We start from the raw sequence: 22,865 nt of genomic DNA on the forward strand, positions 1-22,865 counted from the left end.
CTCGCTCAGCCAGTGAGCGGGAACCGGTCTGTATGTGGGATCCGAACCCTCGGACGGGAGCGCCGCCGCGCTTCCCAAGCGGCGCACTTATCCAGTGCGCCACCGGGCCGGCCCGTTTATGTAAATTTTAATCTTAGTTCTTAGTAGTATAATAGGGGATCAATGGTGGTTCTTAAAATTGCCACGCAGTCCAGCTGAGGTTAAGTAGCATCGTCTGTAGTGAAGTTATTTAACTCATTCTGCTGACTTTGGAAACTCATTAAGTTATTTAACTCATTCTGATTCACTTGGAATCTGGGAGCGTATGTAAAGAATTGGAGTGGTATGGAGATTGATAGGGGTGGGAATTTGGAGAGATAAGGTTCAACACAGGAGAAGGTATTAAGTTGTTAGATTTGGGGAATTAAGCTTAGTTGGGAATCAAATGAAGCCAGATAGATGCTAATGGTGTGGGAAAATAGAGGGAGGAGTTGAATGCCTCATAGTGATGGTAAAGCAGAGGCTCAGGGAGCTAAAGTGTGGGAAGCTACAGGAATGGGGCTTATGGTTGAAGAGAGTTTCTGAATTACAGCCCTTGAAAGTCATGAAGGTTGAGGAGGTTGTAGGATTGTGAGCCAGGTTGTTAGAAGGATCATCGCTAACCAGAGGAAAAAATTTTAAACTAGGGTTGATTGTAAGGCAAGGGAAGGGTGATAGGAGTCTCGAAGAGTACAGTCAAGTAATTCACATAGGTAAGGACTTTAAAACATGATGGGCACTGCAGGGTGAAGGTAGACAGTGACCTGGAAGTGGAGGTAGGAGCAACAACTCTGTCCCGTTCTTTGCCTGTTTGAAGGGGGAGCAGAGATGGAATGGTTTCATTTACAGCAAGGAGGTAATGGAGCAATTGTTGAGTCTATAAGAGAGTTTCTTAGAAACATGTTTGCTTAATTACATGGTATATATTGAACTGAAACCAGTGTTGGTCACTGAAAATTATCTTCATTTTCTTTGTTGCTTGTACCTTTATTTTCATTTTAAAATTAAGATTGGTTCTATTACTTTTATAATAGTTCCAAAAAATGAAACACTTGGTTTATTTCAGTTAGAAGAGAGACATGAAAAACTGAGGAGTGGCATGGCTCAGCAGATTGCTTATGAAATACACCTTGAGCAACAGAGTGAGGAGGAACTGCAGAAAAGAAGTTTTCCTGACCCTGTTACGGATTGTAAACCCCCACCTCCTGCCCAGGAATTCCAAACAGCCCGCCTTTTCCTCTCACACTTTGGATTTCTGTCCTTAGAAGCATTGAAGGTAATTTTTATGAGAAAATATATTCATAAATTAACATTCAGCTGATGATAGCTAAAATATTTTTATGAAGTTAGGTTAGAAGAAAAATTTTTTTAAAAACTGGTTAAAATCTTACCCTGCATGCAAGTAAATAATATTCTGTGCTGCTGTAGGTTACAGTATGAGCTCCAGGGCAGTTCATCCCATGAGTATACCAGAGTTCTTTCTGAAGGGACTGTTTTGATAATACACCCAACTCTGAATTTTCCTGGGTAATGCAGCACTCATATTATACGTACAAATGAAATCTACAGATAATTTAAAAAAAGAGTGTTAAAAATCTTCCCCAGTAAACTTTGCTACTGAAAGTGTGTGCTACAACTGACTGCTCTTTCATACCACTTTTAAAGAGGAATGAAGTTAATACTGTAGTATTTGTAAGACAGGCACTTTTTATGTTGTGTAGTTAGTAAGATCAGACTGTCTAGGTTTATGTCCTGGGATCACTGCTTAGGAGCTGTGTGGTTTTGGGTGAGTTATCTGACTTTTTGTGCCTCATCTATAAAATGGGGATGATAAAGGTATAAAGGTACCCATCTCATTGGTCATGTGAAGATCAAATGAGTTAACGTGTGAGATATTTCATGTAGTACTTAGCAAAAAAGTAAGCCAGCCTGTAAGGTAAATATTGCCATTATTCTTAATACCATTATCCTTAAAACAACTATACAAGGCAAGTGATGCTATCCCCGTTTTACAGATGTGGACACAGAGGCCCAAAAAATATGAAATAACTTGCCTGAAGGTAGATTTGGGGTTTATTCTAAGGCCTATTTGTTTTGAAATGTACAACTGAAGATTGCTAAGCAAGAAATTGCTTATTGTATGACTTGTCCCTTGCCCTTAATCCTTAGCAGCTATCTGGTTATAGACTATTTAACATTTTAGGAAAGCAAGGGGGACATTGCTGTCTGATTTTGAATTTCAGCATGTAGAGGGAAAGTATTTTACACTGTAGCAAACTGCGTTTGTGCTGAGGAGTATGAACCTAAAATCTCTTAAAATACAAAATAAAAGAGCAGAGAAAAGAAATAATAAGAAATACAGTGGTAAAAAATATGGAAGACAAGGAACAAAGATCTAACCTTCAAATGATTAGTGATACTCCTAGTGGAGAAAATTGAGCAGAGTAGAACAGTAAATAAAATATGCTAGAAGAAAGTTATTACATCCCATGGACTGCAGAGAGCCAGGAAGAGCCCTAATAGCCCTGTAATTTCTGTTTGTGTTATCTATTATAGTTGAAATTTTTTAGTTTTCAAGAAAATAATTCTCATGCTTTCACATCTGTATGAGAACATAGGAAAAAGTCAGAAAAATACCAGGTTTATTTTAATAAGTTTAGTAAGTTTTTCTAATAACTTAAACCTGACAGCACATGCATATAAAAAACCTACAAACCAATCTTACTTATGAAGACATAGACAAAAAGTCTAAGGTACTTCAAAAAGTTTGTGGAAACATAGAATTAAAAGGTAATATGAAGGGCCGGCCCGGTGGCGCACTGGATAGTGCGCCGCTTGGGAAGCGCGGCGGCGCTCCCGCCCGAGGGTTCAGATCCCACATACAGACCGGTTCCCGCTCACTGGCTGAGCGAGGCGCGGGAGCAACACCGAGGGTTGCGATCCCGTTGCCGGACATGGAAAAAGACAAAAGACAAAAAAAAAAAAGTAATATGAATCTTTCCACGAACTTTTTGAAGTATGCTCCTAATTAATAGCATGTTAAGCAAAGCTTCCGCAGCCAAGTAAGGTCTACCCCAGGAACTCAAGAACTAATTGTTGGGAAATATTAGTAAAGCTATTAAGAAAATAATTTGATCCTATGTAGCAGATCAATCAATAAAACAGTAAGTCAATATTTAATAGAACAGTATAAATTCTGATTAAAAAAAAAACTTAGTGAGGACTAGTAGTGCACGTCGCTATATTAAAGATCTGTCAGTCCATGAGCAAACTAGAGGCACCTTTTATTAAAATCAGAAGTAAAAGATATCTACCTTAACCACTACGTATTTAACAATGAGAATTTTTCAGTTAATGAAATTTTGTTCTCAACTTTTTAGTTTTAAATAATTAGATTAATAGGAAGTTGCAAAATAAAAGTGCAGAGAGGTTTCCTTCGATGGTAACATCTTACATGTACAGTATCAAAACGAGGAAAGTCAGTGAAATATTAAAAGAAACTCAGAGGTAAAAATCACTGGAAACAAGGAGACGGTTTTGCAGGCAATATGACTTTTAATTAGACAACCATAAGAGAATCAATAAAATATTTAAAGTAAATGAGAAGGTTAAGATCACCACACAAAAAAGTACAAAAATTAATGACTATACCAGTTAAAATTACAATGCAGAAATTCCCCATTTACAGCTGTGATATTGACGAAAGTTACCTTAACAAACTATGTACAAGACCTAGAGGAAGAAACTTTAAAAAGTTATTAAGAGATATAAAATATGTACATGTTATGTTCCTGTATTAGAAGATCATTCAGAAGAACAAGCTGAGGACTACCTTAGTTAAAAAAAGAGAAGAATGACGACGCTTTGCCCTATAAAGTGTATTGTAATGTGCTACGGGTCCACAATTCCTCACCCATGATTTCAAAGTAAAAACTGAAAACCAGAAGGTTTTTTGTATATTTGTTGTAAATCCATTTATCAGCAAAATCTTACCTGAATTGACGCTAGGCTATTGGTAGTCGTTACTTATTTCACTTAGTGTGAATATTGTTCTTTTTGACTGCAGAAATATTAATGTCTTTGATTACAGAGTATTGCCCCAGACCTTGCTAGGAATGTTATATAACAGACTAGAAGACCAGGCTCACAATCTTTGCCAAAGTGAACAAGAACAACCCTTGCCATTTCTAGGGGATGCTTCCTTGAAAAATATCATGGTTGGCAAAACCTTGTTTGGCAATATCAAGATCTCGAAGATAAGGGATTAGGAGGAAAACAAAATTTAAAAATGCATTAAAAAAAACTAATAGGCTTTATTTTTTTTTAGAGAAGTTCAAGGTTTACAGAATTAGCAGAAAGTATAGAAAGCTCCCATAACCCCCACCCCTGCAAGTTTCCCCTATTATTAATATCTTGCATTGATGTGGTGCATTTGTTATAATTGATGAACCTGTATTGATGCATTATTACCTGAAGTCTGTAATTTACATTAGGGTTCACTCCGTGTTGTACAGTTCTGAGGGTTTTGAGAAATGTATAATGGTATGTCCACCATTACAGTATTTACAAATAGTTTCATTGCCCTAAAAATCCACTATGCTCCCCCTGTTCTTCCCTCCCTCCCTCCCCAACCGCCCCCACCCTCCTCATCCCTCAGCAACCACTGATCTTTGTTTCTTCATAGTTTTGGCTTTTCCAGACTGTCATATAGTTAGAATCATATAATATGTAGTGTTTTCACACTGGCTTTTTCACTTAGCAGTATGAATTTAAGGTTCCTCAATTTTTCTTGTGATTTGATCGCTCATTTCTTTTTATTGCTGAATCATTTTCCATTGAATGGATGTTCCACAGTTTGTTTTGATATTCAATATTTATCAAGTGTCTGCTGCCTATTAGGTGCTAGTGTTACAGTAGCGAACGAGATCTACAAGATTTCTGGCTTCCTAGAACTACTATCCAGAGGGGAAGACGGACAATTAAATAAGCAACCATAGTGAAGTATGCTAATAGGGACATTTAAAGTATGTTATAGGATCCATAACAGGAAAATGTAACCTGGTTTTAAAAAGGTGTCCTGGAGGAAAAGATGTTTAAGCTGATGTTTGAGGTATGCATTACTGTTGGTAAAAAGTCAGAAGCCGATTGTTACTGAAGAAGTAGTAACATGTAAATTCCCCAGAGGTGAGAGAATTTTGCATCTTCATGATATTCATTATGGGGTCCAATATGCTTGGAGCTTGTGAGAAGGTGGGCTGGTGGCAGCTAGGGATGAGACTGACTGGTGGACTTAAGTCTTTTTTGGAAGAATCTCAGTAAAACTGGATTAATTACTAGGGTATGGGATCTGTTTTGAAGGAAGTCTAGTGCATTCTTCATATGAGAAGAATGGGGCTTTTTTCTCCTACGTATAAAAGAAGACACAACCCTCTGATGCAGTTTGTAAATCAGTTCAATTTCCTCAGGTTTCTAGGGGCTGAGGGTGACTAGGAAACAGTAAAGATTCCCTGAGGCTTCTTTCGGAATGACTTGATACCTGCCTTCCCTAGCCACAGGGTAGATTTAGATAATTTCTGGCTACCAGCAAGGAGACTGCAAGTTGAATTTGACTCATTCATGCTTCTTGGCTAAATGTTCAGAAATTGTTTATTTAAAAGTTTCACTTCTAAGTAAAAATTTTAACTGCAAAAACTAGAACTTGTCAAATCAGCTTCCTGGCACCTATAAGAATATGAAGGGATATGGGTGAACTAAATAGGTATACTTCTAAAGAGACTAGCTTTGTGTTTGAGGTAATGACCTGATAATGATGCCTAGGGGATTGAGAAGTAATGGGTGTTACTTTCCATATTTTGACTTTCATAGGCCTCCCTTTGGTCTTGGCATAGATTAGCTTTGTATGAATGACATACTGATTTGTGGACTGGCTGCATCAAAGTCATTTGGCGGAGCTTTTAAAAATAGTGATGCCACGATCCTGCCTTTGCTGATTTTGATGTAGTAGGTCTGGAACAAACTAAGGGAATCTTATTTTTAGAAAATTCCCCAGATGATTTTAATATACTCTGCTGTCTGTCCCCCTTTTATTTTTAGTTTAGAGAGAAATTTCTTATTTGCCTTCCTGTAGAACTGAGTTTTTTAACAGTAGTACTATTAAGATCTTGGGCCAGATAACTCTTTGTTTTGGGGCCGTCCTGTGTATTTTAGAACATTTAGCAGCATCTTTGGCCACTTCCCCTAGATCCAGTAGTGCCCCACCAGTTGTGACAACCAAAAATATCTCTGGACATTGCCAGATGTCCCTTGAAGAGCACAGTTACCACCAGATGAGAACCACTGTTTAAGAACGAAGGACTCCTAGAAAATAAAGTAAAAAAACTAAAAAAAAAAAAAAATACTGGAATGAAGGATTCTCCTTTCTGAGGCCAGTAGAAAGCCCAAACATTACATTTGGTACTTAGTGAAGTTTTTTCCTGGAATGGTTACATTCTCTCATTTGGACTAAGAAAAAGATATTTTCATAGTCATTTATTAATTACCCTTAATCTTTTTTGAATTTTTAATAGGTTTGTACTTGTATAACATTAGTCAATATTTGTATCAAATTACTATGTAATGTTTATCATTAACCACACAGTAAACTCTGTGAAGGCAAGGATATGGTATCTTTTATTTATAGTAAACATGTCTGGTTTAGTAATTGTTTAGCCAGGAAGGGGAGCTCAGGGCTTTACTTGAATTATCTCATTTAATCTTCAAAACCATCATTATTTATTTATTTTTTTTCCATGGCTGGTTGGTACTGGGATCTGAACCCTTGACCTTTGTGTTACAACACCATGCTCTAACCACCTGAGCTAGCCAGCCAGTCCCAAACCATAATTATTATCTCCACTTTATAGATGAAGGGTCTGAGACAGCGATTTTTTTTGTTTGTTTTTTAAAAGATGACCTAAGGGGATCTTAACCCTTGACTTGGTGTTGTCAGCACCACGCTCTCCCAAATAAGCTAATTGGCCATCCTTATATACGGATCTGAACCGATGGCCTTGGTGTTACCAGCACTGTACTCTCCTGAGTGAGCCATGGGCCAGCCCCCTCAGACAGCGATTTTAAGAAACTTGCTTAAGGCCCAGCCAATCCAAATCTGTCTAACCCCAGAGCATGCATTTTTCACTACAGTGATATACTTCCAAATTTATTCTAAGCTTGAACTTGATTTGTCAGAAGTTTCAAAGCTAACCAATTTTTATGAAGATTTATTTTGATATGTTCTTTTGTTTCCTTCATTATAGCTGATGATTGGTATGTATTTCAGATTTTAAAGAATGTGGAGTCTTCCAGAAATGTTCAGCCACACTTCCTAGAATTTTTGCTCTCCCTTGGCTGGTCAGTAGATGTTGGCAGACACCCTGGTTGGACTGGGCACGTTTCCACCAGTTGGTCTATTAACAGTTGTGATGATGGTGAGGGATCTGAACAAGGTGAAATTCATAATGCTCATTTATTTTTTGTTTTATTACTCTTGATTTTTCCCGCTTTACTATGAATTTGTAGTCTTGTTTTAAAAAAACGAAATACAAAACCAAACTGGTATATAAAGGAAAGGTCTCCATATCCTAATCCCAATTCTCACAGGAGTCACTTAATAATAGTTTGCATATTCTTCTAGATGTTTCTTTTATTCCTGGGCTCCCAAGGTCACTGAAAAGTTACTATTATCTCTCTGAAGTGGGTAATGCCTGTGTCAGTGCTTTGAATTTTCAGAGTTCTTGGGTCAAAAAGATTACACTCTCAAGTTTTCCCATTAAATACTATTTTGACTTGACCTCTAGCTTCTTCTAATTTCAACTAAGGTTGAAGTGCAAAGTATTTAGGGATATACTATAATTTTAATTTCCATATTTCCTTGACTATATGCTTGAGTATATCTGCAGACTAAATTCCCATAAGTAGAATTGATAAAGAATATGCACGTTTTTCATTTTGATAAACATATCACTTGGATGTTTATGGTTGCGAGTAACAAAACCTAACCCATACAGGCTTAGATTTTGAAGGTCATCTGTTGCCTCACGTAATGGAAAATTCCAGGGGTTGGTTAAGTTTGTGGTGTCATTTGATCAGCAGTCCTGTTTTATTTCTTTACAATTTTCCTTTAACTCTCCTCTCAGTATGTTAGCTTTGTCCCCAGCTTGTCTTCTCTCATAGTGCAGAAAGTCAGTTCCAGGCTTTATATTAACATGCCACATTAGCCCAAAGAGGAGAGATTAGCCAGATCTCAGAATCCACTTACTCCCCAAATCCTGAGCTACACAGCAATTGGACTACCCCAAATCTGTCCTTGTGGCAGGAGAAATGGATAGAGAGATATAGAGAAGTTAGAGGTGCTATGAAGGGTCAGTCCTACCTACACTTTATTCCTGCTACAGAGTAGAAGCAGGTGGAGCAGGTGTTGGGGCAGTAACTATAGTGTCTACGAAAACAGATACAAAGTGCCTGCCCAAAGTCTAAACCAGGAGTCAACAAACTATAGTCCATGCCCTTTTTTGTAGAATACTGAAACTCAGCCACCCTCTCACTTATGTAGTATCTGCGGCTGCTTTCATGCTACACTGGTAGAAATGAGTAGTTGTGGCAGAGACCATATGGCCTGCAAAGCCTAAAATATTTACTATCTGGTCCTTTAAAGAAAAAGTTTGCTAACCTCTGGTCTAAACTTCCTGTTTGCCACGTCTTCACCAGCATTAGAGAGGCATCTTCCAATCTGTTAGGTGAGAAATTTTCTATTTTTAATTATGGTTAAGAGAGTATCTTTTCATATCTTTCTTTCTTTTTCTTTCTTTTCTTTTTTTCTTCCTTTCCTTCCTTTCCTTCCTTCCTTCCCTTCCTTTCTTCCTTCTCTGCCCAAATTTTTGTCAGGTTGTTGGTTTTTATGTATTATTGATAGGACATTGTTTTCATTGTAATTGAAAACTATACTGGCTTTCAGGAGTGTTTCTTTTGTTAATTTAGTCTTGCTGGCTTAGACTGTACTATTACCACAACTGGCTGTACGTTTTTATATCACTGACCATTGGGGAAGGTGGAGCAGAAGCACAGCTGAGGAACAGTAAAGAGTGACCAAAAGCAAGAGTACACAGACACATGCACACACCCTGCCCCCACCCCCTTTAGAAAGACTCTTGTGGTCTTCCTTTTAATGATTTACCTGTTTCAAAAGGACTCCCCCCCATAATCTGTCTCATACAGATGAATTAAAGGCCCTGCTAATCAGAAGTGGCCTGATATAGAGTAGGTTTAGAGGCTGTAAAATTAAGATTTTCTGATTTAAAGTTAGTATAAAGACCTTTAGTGAACATTTATAGTTTATTCTTCTTACAGACTAATTGGTTCTTGTTGGAAACATATCTTCTATTTCTTGTCACTTTATTAACCAGTTAACATTTCATGAAGCAGAATGACATTGGTTTTTTCCACTTTTTAAAGCAGTGATGTATTGTTTCTTGTTCTTAGATGAAGTGATTTCCTCTGAAGATGTTGGGGCTAACATTTTCAATGGACAGAAGAAGGTGTTGTATTATGCTGATGCCCTTACAGAAATAGCTTTTGTGGTTCCTTCTCCTGTGGAGTCCTTAAGTAAGAGCATTTTTTGAATTGTGCTGTTTTAGGATCTAATTTTGTATTCACAGCTTTGTGCAGTGTTACTGCATTGAAAGAGATTTTGAAGTTTTCTAAGGCATTCATCAGTTTCTAAGACATTATAACTATTAGATTATGCAAAGCGTATAAGATGTTATCTTCTCTTAACTTTCTTATGAAAAGTAGTTAAGACTAGCAGACTGACCCTCTAATAATCTTTAACTAGTGAAGAAGTCCCACTTCAACCTACATTTTGGCTTTCTTTATTAGTTTATTAATCAATACATAGAAACCCTGTTTTCCAGTTTGTTCATTTCTTTCTGTAATTATGAGTGAACCCTCATCTATTTCCCTATTCTCATGTGTGAGCCTTTATATGGAACCTTATAGACTCCTACAGCTGGAAGGATCTCATGGTGGCATCTGGCCGATCTTCAAACACTGAGCAGAAGAAACCTCAGCAGCCTAGAAAAGATGGCAGTTGAGACTATTCTTAAGGATCAGGAGTGATTATAACTTCTTAGTCTGAACTTAGTCTTATTTTGCCTTGAATCTTTGCATTTTGCAGATTAAGCCTTTTTGTGCCTGACCAGACAGTAGGTCAAAAATTTCACCTTCTTCATTGAGACTATTTGTAGGATGGGGTACTATACATCATACTTTCACACTCTCATCTTCAGGCTAATGACTTTTGTTGTGCCCTACTTTGGCAGCTTCCTAACTCTTGTACTTGGACCCTTGATTTTGTACTCTAGACCCCTCCCTGAGTCATTCTCTGGGACCAGTTATGTCCCTGGAAGGATGTGCCTTCCATGGGCTAGGTCAGTATCATAGCAGCTATTTGCCTTCCTGTCATGCCATGATCTACCACCCTAATTCCAGAAGCCAGGCCCTATCTTTCCTCTATGGGCTGAGTACCTGCCTGGTTTCTCTGGCCCAGCCTGTTTGTACCAGCCAAGTCCTCCCAGAGATAGAGCTTTGTTCTTGCACTGTAGCTCCTGCAGTTAGGTCTTTGTCTCTTGCCATGAAACATTCCCCTATGCCAACTGTGCCCCACTCCAACTCAGCTTCCTCCTGTTTCGTGATATTTGTATTTCTTTGGCCAATTTTTTTTTTAGACTTTCAGCATGCTTTTCTCCAACCAGATTGTTCCTTAATCACAGAGACTAGGTCCTCTGTAGCTTTTAGATGTCCCAGTGCCTACTTGGCACAGAGCAAAATGATAGAATATGTAATCAAAATAATTCAGAATATAACAGATGACTTTATTATATTCTACATCTGTGAGAAGTCAAATATTTTCTAGTCTTGCCTCAGTTATCCTGTAGAGCAGGAGTCAGCAAACTATAGCACACAAGCCAAATTCAGCCAAGAATGGCTTTTACATATTTAAAGGGTTATAAATAAAATACAGAGAAGAATATGCAAGAGAGACCTATATGGCCAGCAAAGCCTGAAATATTTCTTATCTGATCCTTCACAGAAAGGTTTGTCAGCCCTTGCTCTAGAAGCAGTGCTTAAAGTGACTTAAGTTAGACTAGTTAGCATAATTAGTTTAAAGACTTTTGCTGCAAAGAAGTACTAGGTGTTATAATTGATTTTTTTCTTTATCTCATAGCTGATTCATTGGAAAGTAACATCTCAGACCAAGATAGTGATTCAAATATGGATCTTATGCCAGGAATTCTGAAACAGCCATCCCTGACGCTCGAGCTTTTCCCCAATCATACAGACAATCTTAATTCCTCACAGAGGGTAAGTCACTTTGTTGATATACCTCTAAATATTTTTAGTGAAACGGGGATAATTATGGAATCATGCCTGAAAAACTTTTAACTTTAACCTATAGAGTAATTATAGCAGAGTACTGATTCATTAGTAATAATTTTTTTTAAATCAAATTCTCATGATTCTTTTTTCCTCAGTCTCTAACAAATAGTTCATTCTAAGACAGCTTTTGTTGTTTCCCTTGATACCACCACTCTGGTCCCATACTTGGTTCTCTGTCCCATTTAAGTCCTAGTTTTTATTTGGTCCCTGAAATATTCACTAAATGGACAGCAGTAGCTATATATTCCATATCCACAATCATGCAATGTTCAACTTAATCAAGTGGGACCATATAAAAATGAAAACATGCTGGAGAATAGTTCAGTATATGAATAAGTACACTGAGTGAGGCACATAGCCCCTCCAAGAAAAGAGCTTTTGTATGCAGGTGTGATAAAATAATACATTTACTGGTGTTGATAAAACAAGAGAGCTTTTGCTTTTATATTTTTTTCTTACCTTATCACAGTTGTTATTTTTTTATTTGTTATTTTTTTCTCCCCTCGTCTTGATAAATGTATGACTGGGTAGTTTTATTAAGTCGGATCTTCTTTCTTTCTTCTACCTTATCACAGTTGTTATTTTTTTATTTGTTATTTTTTTCTCCCCTCGTCTTGATAAATGTATAACTGGGTAGTTTTATTAAGTCGGATCTTCTTTCTTTCTTCTACTTCTTCTTCTTCTTCTTCTTTTTTTTTTTTTTTGTGGTGTCTCCTCTTCTTCATATAGCTCAGTCCCAGTTCCAGAATGAAGAAGCTGCCTCAGGGTCGCCCTGTGCCTCCCCTTGGACCTGAGACAAGGGTTTCCGTAGTCTGGGTGGAACGCTATGATGATATAGGTACTGTATAAGGACTTTCTCCATAAATAACATGAAAATAGAATGATAATGACTTGCTAAATGTCTAAAGGGAATAGCAGTATAGGCATGGTGTTGTGGCCAAGAGCTGGGACAGGAGTACAGCAAGCCTGGGTTTGCATCCCAGTTCTACCACTCAGTTTCTTTAAGCCCTTGATTACTGATCTGTTAAATGGAGACAGTCATGGCACTTATTTCATAGTTGTGAAAATTTGATGACACTGGTAGATACAAAACTTTTAGCTATTCATATTGGTATTACAGTTAATGGTTAGTTGCCAGTTGATCCCAGTCATCCCAGGACATCTGGAAAGTGGAAGAGGAAGCACTTTTCTCACCCTCTCTCCACATGCCCTCCTGTCTAGTTTTAGTGTAAAGGTTAATTTGTCCTTAAGAGTTCTGGTATGGTAAGTTTCTCATGATTTTTATGTAAGCAACATGAGAGCATTAGGAGTATATACTTAGCCTAGAATCCCATCCAGCTCAGAGTTTGTGGGAAAGTGTGACTGTTGCTTTCCAACCAAGCCCTCAAAGACCATCAGTCATGTTCTCTAAAAACCCTCTGCTTTAGATGAGCTTAGCTAAAATGTGCCATTTGTGGGGAATAGTTAGGATTATATATTTTAGTATAGCACAATCCATATACTTATTGCCTGCTGTGTAAAGAGATTAGGAAATTAGATTTCCTATTATTTGTTGGGAAAAATAAGGGAGATATTAATTGTAATGCTATTATTTTCTTTCAGAAAATTTTCCCCTCTCAGATCTGATGGCAGAGATCAGTACTGGTGTAGAAACTACTGCAAATAGTAGCAGTTCTTTGAGGTACACTCTTTATTTACTTGAAGTTTATCATCATGTCTACTTTTTATGTTGATTACAGCTTAATAAAGAATTATAATGAAACAAAAGGGTTAAAGGCAGTAAGAAATAAAAATAGAGAAAAATAACGAAGAAAGAAATTTGTACATAAATGCACAAGGTTATCAAATTAGCAAGGATTTTTTTTTTTTTTTTTTAAAGATGACTGGTAAGGGGATCTTAACCCTTGACTTGGTGTTGTCAGCACCACGCTCTCCCAAGTGAGCTAACCGGCCATCCCTACATAGGGATCCGGACCTGTGGCCTTGGTGTTATCAGTACCACACTCTCCCAAGTGAGCCACAGGCTGGCCCCAGCAAGGACTTTTTTAAAAGCACTTTATTGAGGTAAAACTGACATACAAAAAGTTGTACATAGTTAATGTATTCAACTTGGAGATAAGTATACATCCATGAAATCATCACCATAATCTATGCATAAACATATTCATCACCTCCAAAAGTTTCCTCCTGCCTACTTTGTTGTTATTATTTTGTGATAAGAACACTGAAGATCTACCCTCTTAGCAAATTTTTAAGTACACAATACGGTATTATTAACTATAGCCACTATTCTGTACAGTTGATCTCTGGGCCTTATTCATCCTGCATAACTGAAACTTTGTACCCTTTGACTAATACCTCCCCATATCCCCCTTGCTCCAGCTCCTGGCAACCACCGTTCTACTCCCTGCTTCTATGAGTTTAACTACTTTAGATTCATCATACAAATGGTGTCATGTGCGATTTGTCTTTTAGTGCCTGGCTTGTTTCACTTAGCATAATGTCCTCCAGGTTCATCTGTGTTCTTGCAAATTGCAGGATTTCCTTCTTTTTTAAGGCTGAGAAATATTCTGTTGTATTATATGCCATATTTTCTTTATCCATTCATCCACTGATGGACATTTAGATTGCTTCATGTTGTGGCTATTGTGAATAATGCCGCAGAGAGTATGGGAATGCTATTATTATCTCTTTCAGGTCCTTATTTCAATTCCTTTGGATTGCTGGATAATATGGTAGTTCTATTTTTAATTTTTTAAGGAACTGCCATACTATTTTCCATAATGGCTGCACCAATTTACATTTCCACCAACAGTGTACATGGATTCCTTTTTCTCCACATCCTCACTGACACTTGTTATCTTTTGGGGTTTTTTTTGAAAGTGGTCATCCTAACTGGTATGAGGTGATACCTCATTGTGGTTTTGATTTGCATTTCCCTGATGATTAGTGAGCATCATAGCAAGGATTTTTAAATGGTATAATTAATTGCTAATTTACATTTATCTGTAGCAAAAATTAAAATAGAGAAGTAGAGGCAATTAAGTATTAATGAAGACCATTATAATAGAGTAGCAATATTAGATAGAAATAATGGAGCTAAATTGGTCAAAACATTCTGGATAAATAGCAGTTAAAATATCCTAATCATATGAGCCACTTAATGGAAAAACATTTTTAAGTAAAATGTAATACTAACTTTATTATCACGTTAAAATTTCTAGTCTACTTGCCCATATACGAAAAGAATAAAAGACAGTAATCTGATTCCAAGAATAGTAACAATGTGTTTGTATAGGTTTTATAGTTTCAAGGCTTTTTGCTTGCTTGTTTTTAGTTCGTAACTCCAAAAATTACAAATATCATCTCTGTTTACCAATGGGATAAAATAGGCTCCTAGAGGTTTTTTTCCTCAGTATCACACATCCAGTAAGTACAGGAGAAAGTGATCTGAACCCAGGCCTTTGAACCCAAATGCTAACCTCATTTTTCACATCAGAGAAGTTTGTTTCCTCAAACTTGGTATTTTAAGTTCCTTATACTTACATGATCTAATTTTAATTGCATGTAAGAAGAATTTATTCTACTGTTGTTAGATTGTTGTTGAAACGAAATCAGTAGAGATGGTTTATTTTAGCATCATTTTTAAGGAGTTTCTACAAGAGGGCGGTCTTAAAACTTACATTTTTTTATGCTGAAGTATTTTAAAACAAATTACAGATACTTTATTCTAAATACATCAATGTGCATCTCTAAAAAGTAAGAACATTTTTCAGATAGCTAAAGATAATATTAGCACAGTAATAAAGTTAATAATAATTTCCTTTTTTTTTTTTTTTCCTTTTTGTCTTTTTTACTGACTGGTATCGGGATCGCAACCCTCGGTGTCGCACCCGTACCGGGGACTGGCAACGGGATCGCAACCCTCGGTGTTGCGCCCGCACCGCGCTCAGCCAGTGAGCGGGAACCGGTCTCCACATGGGATCCGAACCCTTGGCGGGAGCGCCGCCGCGCTCCCAAGCGGCGCACTCTGCAGTGCGCCACCGGGCCGGCCCAATAATAATTTCTTAATATCATCTGATAGCCAGTTCATATTAAAATTTCTCCATTTTCCCTAAATATTCTTTACATTGGTTTGTTCAAACCAGAATATACCCCAGGACCATGTGTCTGGTATTAACTCTTTCAGTCTTTTAAAATCTGGAACAGTCCTTTTTCCCTTTTTTCTTCATGACACTGACTTGTTAAAGAGACCATAGAATAGTTATCATGAAGTAGACTTTTCTAGAAATAATTTGGAAGAGAACTTCAACTGTTTTTCATGTTTTAATCTTTTTAGGTCAAAAATTGTAATACAGTTCAACTATAAAATTTGTGTTTTATTGGTAGATTAGCAAAGTTTAGAATTAGTCTTTGGGACTAAGTTATTCTAGGATTGATTTTTTGTTTTTTAAGGTCTTAAAAAATTGACTCTACATTGCTTTGGTCAAAATCACTTTACCTATATAGAAAGAAAGCTCATTGTGTTGCAAAAAAACCCCAACATGTAGCATCACAGAATAACGTGAGTACCTCTAGATGGGTTGACCTATTCCTGACATGTGATGTGTAACTCAAGCTTCCAAAGCTGTGGTTGTTGACCTTTAGCATCTGCTGCCTAGTCAGAGGCTGTGAGGGCTTTTGGCCCCGTTCACCTCAGCTGAGGGAGGACACTTGTAGCTGGCCCAGACTAATGGCCCTCACAACTTCCTCCCCCTGGTTCTGGGGGGGAAAAAAAATTATATCAGGATTCCCATAAGGGGCCTAGACTGTCTTCCTGCTTCTGCTCTGAGATGCCAGCCTTGATTGTGCTGGAATTCCCTGCACTCTAGCCAGCCATACTTTTGTTCCCTACAAGAAGGGAGAACTAAGTGAAAGTCCCATAGCTGGTTCCTAGATTGTTGGTTATCCACAGTAGAGTTCTCTAGCATTTTCTTCTATAACGTGTCCCCAGTGGTTTTCCAAGCATATTTTTTCAGCTCCTTTTTGTTAGCTTAAAAAGCCTGATCCCAATAATGGGCATTTTGGGCTAGGTGTCATAGGGGGCAGCAACATGGGCCCCCAGGAAGATAATTCTGAGCAGACTGACTCCTTGGCTCTTCTCAAACCACTGCCTGGCAGCAGGTCCCATTGGTATTTCTTATGCTACATATGGGGAACTTCAACTCTTGTGTGTCTGGGGTAAAAAGAGTTTTCTTTTCTTAAGATCTACGACTCTTGAAAAAGAAGTTCCTGTTATCTTCATCCATCCTTTAAAAACTGGATTATTCCGGATAAAAATTCAAGGAGCCATGGGAAAATTTAACATGGTCATTCCTCTTGTGGATGGGATGATAGTCAGCAGGCGAGCACTTGGTAAGGTCTTCAAATGTGGTCAAAGGGTTAAGGTTTCTTTCTTTCTTTTTCTTTAATATTTTTATTTTTATTTTCATTTTATTTTTTAAAAGATGATCAGTAAGGGGATCTTATCCATTGACTTGGTGTTTTCAGCACCACACTCTCCCAAGTGAGCCATGCTGGCCCTTCTTTAATATTTTTATAAACCAAAAAGAAGTAAAAATAAGGAAGTGATAATATCACTAAATAGGTTCCACATGTAGAAAATGCTATGGCTCTTGTTAAAAAGGGAGCATGTTCTGGTCTGTTTTAAACTATCCTTACTCTGATAAGTACAAGTAGAATTTTACAAACTTCTAGTATTAGAAAATGAAGATAGCTCTTCGTAATCCATGGCAGGAAATGGATTGTCAGAGCAGATTTGGATTCTATTTTCCCTTGTTGTTGTGTGTTTCTTCTGACACTTTTATCTTAGTGATGTGTCTGTCTCTCTAGGAAGTTTTGCAAATAGAATGAAATAGTTTGAGTATGCAGAGAATAGTTCACTTGGATACTGATAGTTTACCTAGTTGGCTAGTTACTACTAACATTTATATTCAAACTCTCTGTTTTCAAGGCTTCCTGGTGAGGCAGACTGTAATTAACATTTGTAGAAGAAAGAGACTGGAGAGTGACTCCTATAGTCCACCACATGTCCGCCGGAAACAGAAAATCACCGACATTGTCAACAAGTACCGGAACAAGCAGTTGGAGCCCGAGTTTTATACTTCACTTTTCCAGGAGGTTGGACTCAAGAACTGCAGTTCTTAGACCACTGTCTGTCTAGGACTACTGAACTCCAGTTTGGGGCTATAATATCAAAGGAAAACAGTTCAATAGGTGATCACTGTAAAAATAAAAATAAATCACTCTCTGAGTCCTTACTGTTTAATCACCAGAATAGAAGAAACACATTATAAACCCATTTGATAGAAGACTTTTGACTTTCTAGTGAAATGGGCTCCCAGACACAATCATATTCCTGCTGGTAATGATGGTATACATTTTAGCCATAAACTTTCTTTTAAAAGTGACAATTTTAGTTAAAGATATAAGCCTTTTGAGTAGAAAGGCTTTTATGCATCTCAGTTCTGCATTGGTAGCATAAACAAATTTGCTAATTAGAAGTTGAAGATAGCTTTATACCTCACTTTTTAGGAGGTTGTATTCAAAATTAAAATCTGTCTCAGACCGTTTCAGGACATTTAAAGACTCGTGTTGATGGCATGGAGGAGAAGGAAAGAAGTCTACACCTCCTGCTCACTTGTAGGTCCATTTGTTATCCAACTGTCAAACTGACGAAAAGACAAGAACATAAATGTTTTTTGCTCAGATAAGAAGTCTGACGTTAAAATATTTAATATTTTCTCTCCACATTTCAAGAAAGTTGTCATTCTCATCACTGTGCAGTCTAAAGGCTTCGTTTTGGGGGCAGCCCAGGAACAGGTCTAAAATGGAGGCATGGCCTTCTCCTTTAATGGGGATGCAAATGAAGTTTGTGGGGTTACAAGTTATAAGACCACACTGACGCCTCCACTCTCTCCATTATTGTTCATTTTGCTAACATCATGACAGGTTAAACATTTGTGATTCCTTAATTAAATATCAAGAAATGTAAATTCATAGTAAGGGTTGAAAGTTATTTGGTTTCATCCATTGTCTCTTAGTTCAGGATGAAGCCGTAAATCGCAATAGTTTATGAAGGATTTTAATTTGGGATTCAGGAAGTAGCCTCTCAGTGCTACTAATTCATATCTCTCCCAGAGAGCTATTGGATTTTATCACAATTGACAAACATTATTGTATGTTTGTGTGACAAATGTAATTGAAAAACACCTCCTTGGGTGGCTGCTGTTGCATGTTTTCTGGACTTCGCCAGCTGAAGGCACATCAAATCCCTTTCAGGGTTTTGGGAATACTTCTGTTACCTCGCTGCTACTTTTCTGCCAGGGATAAAAATTTGAGGTGGCCAGACACAAAACATCCTTACAAGGATTCCTGTTATAGTGCTACAGTATACACTGCTCATTTCTCCTATTTTTATGTGTTTTCTTCTTTGGTAAGATTATTTTATGTTAAGAAAATAAGTGATATTGAAGTCCAAAGAGGAGTGATCACAGTTGTATAAGGGGTGTTTTCCCACTTGAACTCTCATGTCAGTAGATTCTGTAGCAGGGCTACATTGGTCTGTTTGGTCTGATGTTTTGATAGTCTACTTAGGGGGTCGGGATAGTATAGGACCTAATTCCCTGTGCAGATATCTTTATTTCAGAAGTATGTATTTTGCCATCTATGAGCAAGAAATGTGGGCACAGCAGCTCTTGGTTTTAAGTTTGCCATACCCTTTTCTTCATGTTTGTTTTAAGCTCAGGTAAAGACAACCTCCTCCATCTATGACTCCAGTTTCTATTCAGGGTATATTATTATTATGATTAATTTCTTTTAAAGCTGGGCAATAAGTTTATGTTTCCAGATGGTAGCATGGGATAGGGGATATATGATAAAGATAACAAGTTCTACCCTGAAAATGACTTAGTAGCTCAGCAGAAATAAGGTGAAGTTTAACAATTTTCAAGGAAATTCCAGATTGACATTTCAAAGGGAAAACGGGCCATTGTTTTAGTTGAAGTGAACAAGGAAGGCTATAAATTGACATGCAACTTATAACATTCCAAAGGTTAAAAATGACTGATGTAGATGTACCTCCTCATTGTGATTCTTCAGACAGACTTTTATCTTTAGCATAGTTTTAATGTCAGAAAAATGTATGGTGTGTGTGAGTATTTGGGTGGGCTTGCAGATCCTTCAGTTCTGATTTCTGGCAACTCTATTTAATTCTGGTGATTTTGATAAGTTAACAACCATGTTGAATGCAGTTTGTGATCTGGGAGAATTCATGGTCTTCCAGGGAACGAGGGATGTGCTGCCCCTATAAGCATGAAACCCCCATTGTGTACAGAGCCAACAGAATATGGGATGTGCATCCCTTGCCAGGTGCTGGTTCCTTCTGCTCAAAATAACATCTACCCAAAAGGGAGTGTAGTAAAAACCCTTGGGCCTTTCACTAGTGTGGATTTGAGTTCATGGTCACCCAACTACCTGGTTAAATATCACTTTGAATAGGATAATGCTGGAGGAACATATTTAGTACTTAATAACAATTTTTAGTAGTCCACTTGATTAATTTTCCAGCATATGTTCATAATCTTGGGGGGGGGGGGCGCCACGCAGGACCACTTTGATCTGTGGCTTAAACAGTTCTGTTGCTGTATGTGCCAGGTGCGCCAGGGAGTGGATGAGTGTGGTGGTCTGTGAATAGGAAAGGGTTACCCAAGAGACGGAGGCAGCTTGCCCCTTAAGTTGGGGGGTGGTTTCCTCCTCTTCCTCCTCCTCTAGGGTTGGGAGCACTGAAGATAGGAAGGGGGCTCTTACCTTTTTAACGCTTTCCTTGTTTAGCCACCTCTCCCTTTTCTCCAGGGCTTCTTCCTAAGACCCTCCTGTCCATTGACCCTCTGAAAGGAATAATTACATGGTGAGTTAACACACACACACACGCATACACTCACAGGCACATACACGCAGTCACGTGTGCAAGCATGCAAGCATTTTCCTCCATTTCCAGGTTCTGTATTTCAGGGTAGCCGATTCTCCTCTGTACTTGTCTATAAATAAAAAATACCTACACCTTTGGGCAGTAATGTCAGTTGCCTACAGCTTGTGTGTGTGAGGCCTTCATGAACAGTTAGCTTTCTACATATGCTGGGGAAGCATTTGTCAGGCTCTGCAGACTGATTTCTAGAGAGGCAGTCTTTGTTTCTATCAGAGTATTTATTTCTATTGGAAGGTGGAACTTTACGCAAAATGGGAGTCAACTTTGCCCAAAGACATGTTTTGTGGTATACGGTAAAAATGTATCAGAGGTAATTTGACACTCCTTCTGGCAGCAGTTCTCCATTCAACATTTGAAAACCCATTTATGTTATAGCTTCCTAAAAAGAATTGATTTATATGTTTACATGAAATGATCATTGGAATTAGATGGTCTGTTTTAAAGATTTCCATGACAGCCTCTTTTCCTGAGATGAAGAGATTGGAGGTGATCGATCTGTACAATGTGGAATCAACTATCAGTTTCCAATAGCTAAAGAAGCCATGTACTGTATAGTGTTTTTCTCAGAATATCAACCTATGTTCTTCAGATGCTTTTCTTTTTTTAATGGTGAGGGAAAAGGTATAATTTGGGATTCCACAGTGCCTTGCATATAGTAGGCGCCCAATAAATACTTGTTGAAGCAAACCAAGTTCCCCAAGTCCTCATCTCTTGCAGTGACCAAGACATCTTCCTCCTCTGAAGGGCTTGGCAGTTGTGGCTGAAAAACAGCAGTATCATTATTTGCTTGAAATCATATATACAGTTTGTATGAATTTCAGTATGTTGCCAAGACATCTTTTTCTTATTGTATTTTCTGTAAATATTTCTGGCACTGAACTGTAAAGTAAAGGCGAAATGTAAATATGAAGGTGTCCCTGTGTCCCCTCGCCTCCTGTGTTTTATCTTCTTCGGTTAGGGAAGAAGGCCCAGAGGTTTGTTTGTATTTATGCTGATCCTTTGTCCAGAAGAAGCCCATGGAATATTGAATGTAATACATTTAGTCTATTAAATTTTAAGGAGATTCTTATGTAATAACTTCGTGTGTGCTGTTGGTTATAGGCTGGGGGTTTGACTCCTGCATGGGTGCTCTTAATTTACTCTTTCCAGGGGATGTCTACTTGGCTTTGATTTACCCTTCTATGTAATACATTTAGTCTATTAAATTTTAAGGAGATTCTTATGTAATAACTTCGTGTGTGCTTTTGGTTATAGGCTGGGGGTTTGACTCCTGCATGGGTGCTCTTAATTTACTCTTTCCAGGGGATGTCTACTTGGCTTTGATTTACCCTTCTTAATTTAGATCTCTGGGTTTTTGCCCTGGTTTTGTAGAGTTTCTTGAAATACTCAGAATTCTGTTCTAAGAGAAAAGTATGTGGCTTTCTGTGCTGGAAGGAGCTTGTATAATTAAAACACTGCCAACGGTGGCTCAAATTGTAGAGGCTAGGAGTTGCTGAGGGGATGGATGGCTGTCTGTGTCTTGGGAGCAAGGAAGTGCCAATCATGCTTTCCTTCTGCAGAAAATCTGAGCTCTGCCAGGACCAGGCAGTCAGGAAAGTGGGGAGGTACAGAGGGGTTACCCCCTGCCACCCACTGCCCCTTTGCATACGGCTGGCTGCAGAGGTTTCCATGGGGCCAAATTAGCCCCATAATGCACAGTGGAGTGGTGGTCCACATGAGGAGACATCAATGAGAACTGTTATCGTGCATTCCTCTGCCAAGAGTCACCCCTCCAACCTGGCACAGACTCAATGTGACAGTGTACTGTCTCCTGAACTGTGCCTGCAGTGTGTTCTGCTCTGTCCACTCATCACAGGACCTCCAGCTGGGCCAGGGAAGCTGACTGCACAGTGGCCTTGTGTTGGTGTCTGGAAAGGTTTCATAGATGGAAAATGTGTGTTCAAGCCTTTCCCACTGATGCTGCTCAGCTGTCTCTCACTCCCCCTTCAGGACCCCATACCAAGAAATCTTTCCAGCCCCAACCACCCTGCTCCTGGTCTTGGTCTCTGGGCCCTGCGTCTGTTGCGGCCTACCAGGGCTCTGCTCTTCTTGGGCATACATTCTAATACCATTTGCCCAGCCCTCCCTTCTGAGGACTCCAGCCATCCCACAGCTGGGCGAGGACTCCCTCTAAACCAAGCCCCAGCTGTCCCCTCCCCTCCTCTATTTTTTCCTGTGGCTAGCCCTATGTGTCCTTCTCCCTGGACTGATACCTTCTATAACGTGGTCCTTTTACCTCAATCTTCCTCTGGGTCTACCACCTGCTTCCTGCAGCTCTTCCCCCAGCCTGGAACTAGATCTGCCTGACCTT

General features: G+C 38.5%; 1 protein-coding gene across 1 annotated transcript in view; it reads left to right on the forward strand.

Annotated features, from left to right (window-relative positions):
* The window catches only part of RALGAPB (Ral GTPase activating protein, beta subunit (non-catalytic)), a 77,691-nt gene extending 56,099 nt beyond the window's left edge, over window positions 1-21,592 (forward strand). The window contains 8 exon segments of the mRNA XM_008575444.1: window positions 1,085-1,294; window positions 7,337-7,502; window positions 9,535-9,657; window positions 11,279-11,415; window positions 12,220-12,328; window positions 13,093-13,171; window positions 16,736-16,884; window positions 17,483-21,592. Coding sequence (XP_008573666.1) covers window positions 1,085-1,294; window positions 7,337-7,502; window positions 9,535-9,657; window positions 11,279-11,415; window positions 12,220-12,328; window positions 13,093-13,171; window positions 16,736-16,884; window positions 17,483-17,676 — 1,167 coding nt within the window. The 3' untranslated portion in view covers window positions 17,677-21,592.
* The last annotated feature ends 1,273 nt before the right edge of the window (window positions 21,593-22,865 follow it).

This window comes from Galeopterus variegatus, unplaced genomic scaffold (genome assembly GCF_000696425.1).
Source record: "Galeopterus variegatus unplaced genomic scaffold, G_variegatus-3.0.2 Scaffold1189, whole genome shotgun sequence".
Classification (NCBI taxonomy): Eukaryota; Metazoa; Chordata; class Mammalia; order Dermoptera; family Cynocephalidae; genus Galeopterus; species Galeopterus variegatus.